Source organism: Ictalurus furcatus, chromosome 8 (genome assembly GCF_023375685.1).
Source record: "Ictalurus furcatus strain D&B chromosome 8, Billie_1.0, whole genome shotgun sequence".
NCBI lineage: Eukaryota > Metazoa > Chordata > Actinopteri > Siluriformes > Ictaluridae > Ictalurus > Ictalurus furcatus.
Genome location: NC_071262.1, coordinates 7959044 through 7967675, shown reverse-complemented (window position 1 = coordinate 7967675; position 8632 = coordinate 7959044). Strand labels below are relative to the sequence as shown.

Below are 8632 nucleotides of genomic sequence, written 5' to 3'. Positions count from 1 at the left end.
TTCGGATTGTAGTTTTGGAGACTTTCTGACCCCAAGACCCAGCTATCTTCTGCAAGTCTCCAGCTGTGATCCTTGGACATTTTTTGGCCACTCGAACCATCCTCTTCACAGTACGTTGAGACAATATAGACACACGTCCAATTCCAGGTTGATTCATAACATTTCCAGTTGACTGGAACTTCTTAATTATTGCCCTGATGGTGGAAATGGACATTTTCAATGCTTGTGCTATTTTCTTATAGCCACTTCCCATTTTGTGAAGCTCAACAACCTTTTGCTGCACATCACAGCTATATTCTTACCCATGGACATTATGAATGACTAAGGAGTGCTTCTCAATACTCAAATTGATGTTTCCTCGTTTCCTCACTCCCCCATCCTGTGACCCAGAAATTGATTGTCGTCAATCATCTTGAAGGACATATCAATTCTCTAATTGCACCACAAGGAGGCGAGGAACAAGGAATGAGGAAGCTTCCAGAGGAGCTAGGAGTGAGGACACAGAGGTGTGGAAGTGTTTCTAGTCGAAAAACCTGACGCACGTCAGGGTGGCAGAGTAGACTTGACGCCGCTTCACTGCTGAAGCATCCGATGTATAATTTTAGCGGTGCAGAGTTTACAGAGATTACAAACTGTGGTTTTATCATCATTCCACACAAGAGACACACTTTACAGACAGCATGAAATCCCTGTGTTTTCCCACCCTCTTTTGATTGACAGGATATAATCGGCCCTGATCATTGGATGTATTTAAAAATAGCCTTTTTCGGCTGATACCGATTATCGGCACATCTCTATAATGAAATAATAATATGCTTACAATGAGTATTGTAATTAATTAATACTCACATGTTTGGATATGCAAAGCTGCACAAAAGATGTGATACTTTATGTATTGTTCATTGTTGAAACCCCCAGACATTTCACATACTATCATTTAATGACAGATCCCTGAAGCACAGTGAGGTAACCCATCTGAGAAGTCATCATTAATTGATGTTGCTTTGAAGTGAGGGAGCGAGGATTTTCTATTTGATTTGCTTTGATTCCTCTCTCCTTGCAGCCTTCCCTCACAAGGCTCCTAAGGGGGTGGAGCTAAGATGCAGCAAAAGGAAATGAGGATGTACAAATAAATGAGAAGCACCCAGGGGACTTGGCCTGTTACCTCATTTATACCCATGTGAAACAGGAAGTCATGGTTAAATAGTTTCCTGTTCCTAGTGACCAAGGTGCATTATTTTTTTTTTTTTAAGTATTAATGGGAATATACTTCTAATTCATATTTCTCATATGAATTCATAGGAGCACCAGTAATTGTTGCACACACATATTTAACAGATTTTTTTTTTTTTTTTGGAAAACCTGTATTTTTTGTTTGATATTCATATTGGTAATAGTAGTATTGATTTTTTTTTCCTCAAAAGGTTAAACAAGACAGTTTTTCACACCCTTCTTTGTTCATATTTGCCACAGGTGTTGATATTAGTGAGGATGTGATAGAGGTTTCAAATTCTGCTGGCAAAAAATAATTTATCACCCCCATAAAACATTCATTTTAATAAGTTGTAAATTTTTAAAGTCAGGTTGTTTCATTACCCAGAATGATTGTGTTAAACTAGGTTAATCTAGATGAGCTGCAACTTTAAAAACCTTGAGCTGGATTAGTAGTATTCATGATGCACAACACTGTAACCCAAGATACCAAAATCAGGCATTTTATTGAAGCTTTTTCCAGTGAAGGTAAGGAACAATGAAAAAGGCACAGTTTTTAAGGGGTGATTGCACTCGTGTTGGAATTTAGATTCACAAAATCACAAGTTTGACAGTTGGCGTTAGACTGGCACAAATAAAAGGTCCACAGCCAGATGGAATGAGCATTGACTTTGTATGAAGACTAAAGTGGTCAAATAAGTTTATCAAGTGCTTCTGCATAACTGCCCCAGTTGATTGCATTCAACTGTTTCAACAGGGAAGCCAGCAGGTTGAGAAACAAGTTACAAATAGCCACTGCAAATATTAGGGTCCCTTTTTCCAAAGTACCAAATTTTCTTTAAAGAAAAAAAACAAACAAAAAAAGAAAACCCCACACACCTCATGTGATCCATGTTCAAGTTGTATAGAACTTGAATTACTCATTTACAATCAAGGGACTAACCAAAAAAAGGCATACAGCATAGAGTAATGATGTAGGTCTGATGTGAGGGGAGGGGCTCTTAAATCTATCCTCATGCATTTGAAACATTTAGTTAAAGGCCAGAGATTAATTTGACAGAATCCAACTCAGCAATGTTGTAGCAGCTTGGCACACTGCCTCTTCTGAATGGGGAAGAACAGTCAGCAAAATAAGTAATTTAACACAGGCAGCAAACAAGTGAGAACTTCACAGAAGCAGTAAGCACTTAGATTGGAGGAGTAAGAGGACTAAAATTAGATAGAACATGGGATGAACAGGTTGCAGAGCATGGGAGAAGATCAAGATTATAGGCAAGCACTAAACAGCATGGTTTTGGGGGGTATACAGACTGGTATCCAGTGTGGCTCTGACTAATCAGGTAAGATGAGCACAAGGAAGATTAGGAAGCCAAGAGCCATGCAGACAGCAATCAGAACAAAAGCTTAAATCAGCATCCAGAAAGCACTCCTCCACTGCCGAGGAAAGAAGAGACTAAAAGGTTAGAGTATTATGGAATGATTCACCCAAAATAAAGAAGGGGAAAAAAAAAAAAAAAAAAAAAGTGGCTTACGGGAAAAATTAAGAGCTCTTCTGTAGTGCACTTAAATGTCTTGCATTACAATGTTCACATTATAGGTGGGACAAAGACTAAAGAGAATTTAAGTTCACAGATGTGTACAATATGCATTGTAGTGTAATCAGTTAAACTGAGCATAATTTAGCTGAACTGTTCATAGCTAGTAACTCTGCTTCTGTGCCGTCCAATAAGATAGGCCACCAAGACAAGAAGGACAAGAACAATGAGGGCAACTCCGACTGCAATAGGCACTATGAAGTTTTCTGCCTCATCAGCCTTGCAATCTTCAGCTGAGGAAGAGAGCATGCATGTGTGAGAAGAGTGATTACTTATTTACAGAATGGTTAAAGTACAGTAAACATTAGAATTTAGACTGCAACATGTTTTAAATGTACATGTGTAGAACATGCTAGGAAGTCATTTAAAAATAGAAAAGACCAGCCATTTCAATGACAGAGTGCCAGAATTTATTAAGTTTTATGCCAGGAGTCAGAATTCCCTTTTCATTAAGTTACATTGTGTGTGGGAGAAAAAAAAAAAAAAAAAAAAAAGCAAGCTTGAAATTGACACGTCAACCCATCTTTATTGAGCTCAGCTGCACCTTCATTAAGCAAGGCATGAACCTAGATGACCAATCAACTCCAAACTGATCAGACATGTGAATTAGTTAAGCATAAGCAGCTGTTTACAGGTCAGGTGGGGAAGAAAATACAGAATGATTCTCAGCGACATTGAATCTAATGCAGAACAAAAACATAGAATGAGCAACATGAATGCAGATTTATATATATATAAAAAAAAAAAAAAAAAAAAAAAAAAAAAAACACACACACACACAATAGACAAAACATACACAAGCATTCATGACACTTATTCACCTTTGCTCATGCCATAGACACGCATGACAAAGCTCCATAGCATGCAGTTGTTCAAAGTGCTGCTTTACAAAGATGTTCCAACCCAAAGTTCTAGTTGTACAATAAGATGAGCCAAATGAAAACTAGTCAAGATACCTACACAGATGATCACATGCACTTATACCCAGAAGTCTGAAAATTACTTTTAACACTTCATTGAAAACCTTCCTGCTGTATTAAAATAACCCTGCATATGTAGACAGCCAGTTAAACGAGTACATGCAGTTAGTTTAATAACTTCCTTTCAGTAAATGGAAGAAAACTGCACTTAAAGCTTAAACCTGACACCTATTCAGCATGTCGTCAACTAGCGAAACTGCCGGAGCTTCAGGTTGGGACAAAAGTCAAGCAACACATTAAGAACCAATCTGGCAGCAAAAGCAATTCAGATGTGCAATAGGTAGCAAGTATTCCTCTCCACTCAGTTTTGGTCGTTTTATTTACAGAGAGTAACTGACGAAGCAATGCCATCCCTTTTTGAAAGCCTTATTTTAAAACTGAACAATTTCTCTGAAAAGGTAATGACATGTAACTGAACTGTGCAATTTTAATCCCCACTGCACCAATCAAGCCACAAACATCCCCAATCAACCCAAATATTTATATCTTATGGCCTTTCTGGTGTAGGCAATAAGAAACATACTAAATTTAGTCACTGGAGCAAAAGCAAGTGTAAGGTCTAATAGAAAGCTATGAAAGTATGGAATTGCCCCATCAGTATATTGGCCAGTCACCCTAAACACAGGGGAACATGTCAATCATAGGACTTAAGAGCACCAGTTGTAGAAGGTGGATAAAGTACAACCTTTCAATTGCTTCCAATACTAAGGAAGAGGGGGAGGGGGTTAGGGGAGGGGAAAAAAAAAAAAAAAAAAAGAAAAGCACACAACACAAGGGGATAACAGCATTACCAGGGCCCATGATTCTGGAACAGATGCACAGATCACACTTCAGATTTTAGTTCAGAGTTCAAGGAGCTGCCAAATTAGTCATTACCTTAAACAATGGAAAATTGACAGTGAGGCTCTAGCCAAATGAAAAGGTTAACAGTTGCAGTGGCCCAGGATCATGTTAGATAACTGGAATGAATGCCGTATGATTTGTGATTCAGGGAGGTCATTACAGGGTCTGATATCCAACATAGGTCTTTCGTCGACCAATCACATATGCAATCACTACAATGAGAATCAAGACAGCCAGAGCTGCACCAACAATGATTGGGATTAAGAGGCTGGTGTCATCCACTGAGCATTCATGGGCTGCAAGCAGAGAAAAGATACACAATAAGGCTGCAATTTCACATCAGCATAGGAACCAAACATTCAGTCACAAACAAGCATGGCAAACTTGATTACAATGGGATATCCATGCACAGTCACAATTTGAAGTGGTGGGGTTTTTTTTTTTTAAGAGCTTTAAACAAGTTTTTATAAAAGGCTGAATCTTACCTGTGTTGAATTGGTCATTCATGACTCCAAATGGCTGAACTTGGAGCTCAAATGTATTCAAAATGAGGTTCTCTGTGATGTTGAAGCTCTGCTCCTTTTTGCACATGTATGAGCTCCCCAGTGATGCCTCCCATAGAGATAAGTTAGCATTGCCATCCTTGAAGGACACACCTGTGACCAAAGTCAGATTTGCAAGAAAGTCATTGCAGTCAGAGTCACTGGAGGAAAATGCACCAATAATTACACATTGAAGTTTACTTACCACTTCCAGCCAACACAGTCAAGGTCAAAGCACTCAAGAAGAATTTGCTTGTTTGCTACAAGAAATCATGAAGTTCAATAAGATTTGGGTGGATCAATGGGACATCAATGTCCTTGAAAGTGTCAGGAGTGGTTGACAAGCTTTAAGCCCAAAGGGATAGTAATGTGAATGTACAAAATGTAAGGTTTATAAAGCTAAACAGCCACTGATCCAGATGTATATAAACAATTACTTACATTAGTGAAGATGAACTGGACAATAGTTGTGTCTGCTCTCAGCATAAGCGTAGAATCATTGTTTCCACAAGTTCCATTGGTTGTAGTCACATTTGGGTCGAGATTTATTGTCTGAAAACTGTCTCCCTGAGTGGAGACACAGTAAGATTTAAGACACAAGACTATTCGTAAGAGAATGACAACTCATACTTTAATAGCTAGTAAGTTAATAGCACATAACTGCCCTATATACACATACCATTCTGAAGCTAAACTGCAAACCCATCCTTGCCATCAGACACGCAGAGGAGTTCCACTCAGCCCGGACAACATAATCTCCAACCTTCGGCAGTGGGATAGTCGTAGGAGCAGGAGTGGAGGCCGTTGTAGAGTTGGTGGGCAGAGGGGTCGTAGTGGAGTTGGTGGGCAGAGGGGTCGTAGTGGAGTTGGTGGGCAGAGGGGTCGGAAGAGCTGTTGTGGAGTTGGTGAGCTGAAGTGGAGTAGTTGGTGCAACAATTGTAACATTAGACTGCTGAGTTGTTCCTTCTGCATCACTGTCTGGAGTAGGCTGGAAAGTTGTAGTGATGGGCACATCAGGCTCAGGGGTGGTGGTGGTGATCACTCCTACAGCACTGTCAGAGCCTTTTGTGGTAGGTGGGATTGTAGTTGCAGGGGTATCCTCCGAAATTGGCTTATCAGTGAGAAATAAGCTTGTGGAAGATGTCAACAGAAGCACATCAGCCTGCCCAAGAACTACAAGACAACAATAGGTATTAAACTAATGTCAGCTACACACAGCACCCAACTTTGGATGATTAGTTATGGCATACTTAACTCATGACTTCTTTTATCAAGCTGAGGAACCTTTCCTGCCACAAACAAAGGTTGAACCACCAACTGGATAGCAGCTCATGTTTTATTAAAGCCAGCTTGTGAATAATTGCCACTGATTTCTAAGTCTCAGGAGTTGTTACCTCCCTAGCCAACCTACCTGGCATTGCTATTAGACAACCTTAAAGACCTTGATTAGTAGGATCAGGTGCTTGAGATTTAGACAGAAACTATAATTGGCAGTAATAATGATCTCATGATTTGGGTCCACTAATCTAAGTCATGAGCTCAAAGAAACCCCAAATACCTCTTGGTGCATAACAAGTCCAAGGGTTGGAGTCAGACCATCTCAGAAACCCATCCATTCCTCATAAGGACACTGCTTATTAATTAGTCATGAAAATGACTCCAGCCTGATAGGGTAGAGAACCCCCGGGCTACAAGATCACGTCCTTCTTGCAAAAACCCTGTGATGTTCCTTCAATACATCTGATCATCAACTTCCACTCATACTGCACTCAGCAGGCATACAAACAAGAGTGATAGCCCCAAAGTGTTCAACTGTTACAAGCAAAAGCAACTTGTTACAAACAATAACAAGCTGGCAATATTTGAGACAACGCCATTTGAAAGGGATAGGAAAGTCAACGTCCGAAATGGCACCATGGTCAACTAGAAGTTTTTAGCAGAACATTGTAACACCTTTTACAGGCAGTTAAGTGGACACCACGAAGTTCACGTACAAGTGGTTGGAGTTTAGACTGACACTACAGCCAGATCACAATATAATGATTAGCTTGAGGCATTTTACAGGTGTCTCATGACAAACACTCCCGGCCATATGGTGTCGAATAAAGCCTGGCAGGAAAAAGGTGCAGCAGTCACATGCCTATTTATAAGAGTTAACACCTTGTAGAGAGCATTAACTTAAGTTACCACAACACTTCATTAACCGAATGAAACCGTGAGAAGCTAAAAGTTACTAACTCGTTACGATAAGCAGTGTTTATTAAAACTGAACAGGGAATTCACAAACCATTTTGCTAAGCATTTGTTTTTGCTGGTGAGATGTTGAAACTACAGACAGACACCAAGAAGAAACCGTCAATTAACTTGCGCGCCACCAAAATGCGTCAGGCTTCAGCTAGCAAACATTACTGCCCTCTGCAAGTTAGCAATGTAGCATAGCTTATGAAATAATACGGTTTAACTACATATTACAATAAGATTAGATACAACAAACGTTAACTAACAGCAAGTTACCAGGTTTGCCAAGACACTAGGAAGCTGTTCCGCTAGCCAGCGTTAGCATTCAGGCCTCACACTTAACGGAATAAAAAAAGTTGCGACAATGGCGCACTCAAATTAAAAGGTCTGTGTACTCACCATACAAAGGGAGCAAAATGAACAGACAAACCCAGCGAGACATAGCCACGGTTACTTCGCCACACAGTTCCCAGAAAACCAAGACTCCAACCTGTGTGAGAACTAAAAGACAAGTTGCACCTGAGAGAGTGGCTGAAGCTGGCGCTATAAAAGGCTGAAAATCAGCCCAGCTGATAGGAAGTCACATGACCACCCAGCTGCACCGAGCTGTGTGTTGCCATGTTTAACAATAAATCCCCTACAAGCGGGGATTTTTGAAACCGATGTGTCGGGTTTAGCAAAAGAAATTTATTTATTTATTTATTTACAAATATAATGGGAGAGACGAATGTGTCGACTCAAGTCAACTTTACTGGCATATGTTTCCAGAATACAGAGTTTAGAAAATTATGTAATTTTGTTCAATATTAAAGTGCACGTGTATGCAACATGCATGACAACAACGTAAGGAGATAATTTCACATAAGTGGGGGTAAAAATGTTGCGCAAGTGCGCAAGCGCAAACAATATCAAATCATGCAATATGATATTGAACATTCAAAATGTAGTGCAAGTAATGATACAAAGGGACGAGGTACAGGATACCAAAACAGTGGAAAAAGATGCAAGTATTAGGCTAGGTAGATTACTAAGATGCATGAATAAAAAGATGCAAAACATATCACAGAAATTAAGTTTACACTTACACAGAAGTTCTGTGTAGTGAGTTATGGAAAGTCAGTTAAGGTGTGCTGTTATGATTACTGCTATGCCTGAGTTGCAGTGTGCAGTGATGCTTCAGAAGAGTTTGTTGGAGGGGGAGGAGAAAAACAAGGCATGAGCT

At 39.8% G+C, this 8632-nt stretch overlaps 1 protein-coding gene across 2 annotated transcripts; it reads right to left on the bottom strand.

Moving 5' to 3' along the window:
• Positions 1 to 1699: 1699 nt before the first annotated feature.
• On the bottom strand, positions 1700 to 7992 carry lamp2 (lysosomal-associated membrane protein 2). Of its 2 annotated transcripts, none has more exons than XM_053630677.1 (6): positions 7810 to 7992; positions 5852 to 6345; positions 5614 to 5739; positions 5378 to 5432; positions 5116 to 5286; positions 1700 to 3040 (listed from the first exon to the last, which is right to left on the bottom strand). In XM_053630677.1, the coding sequence occupies exons 1-6, from the start codon at positions 7850 to 7852 to the stop codon at positions 2892 to 2894; spliced, it is 1038 nt and encodes a 345-aa protein (XP_053486652.1). In that variant the 5' UTR covers positions 7853 to 7992; the 3' UTR covers positions 1700 to 2891. The 2 variants fall into 2 exon arrangements, with proteins under 2 accessions (XP_053486652.1, XP_053486653.1); XM_053630678.1 differs by lacking the exon at positions 1700 to 3040 and adding an exon at positions 3377 to 4926 and having other exon boundaries at positions 7810 to 7990.
• Between the last annotated feature and the right edge of the window lie 640 nt (positions 7993 to 8632).

Coding starts and splice junctions, on each gene's coding strand:
- lamp2 (XM_053630677.1), bottom strand. CDS start 7,852: ATGTCTCGCTGGGTTTGTCTGTTCATTTTGCTCCCTTTGTATG. Junction 5,433..5,613: donor TCCAGTTCATCTTCACTAAT/GTAAGTAATTGT, acceptor GATTTCTTGTAG/CAAACAAGCAAATTCTTCTT. Junction 3,041..5,115: donor GAATGACCAATTCAACACAG/GTAAGATTCAGC, acceptor TCTCTTCCTCAG/CTGAAGATTGCAAGGCTGAT.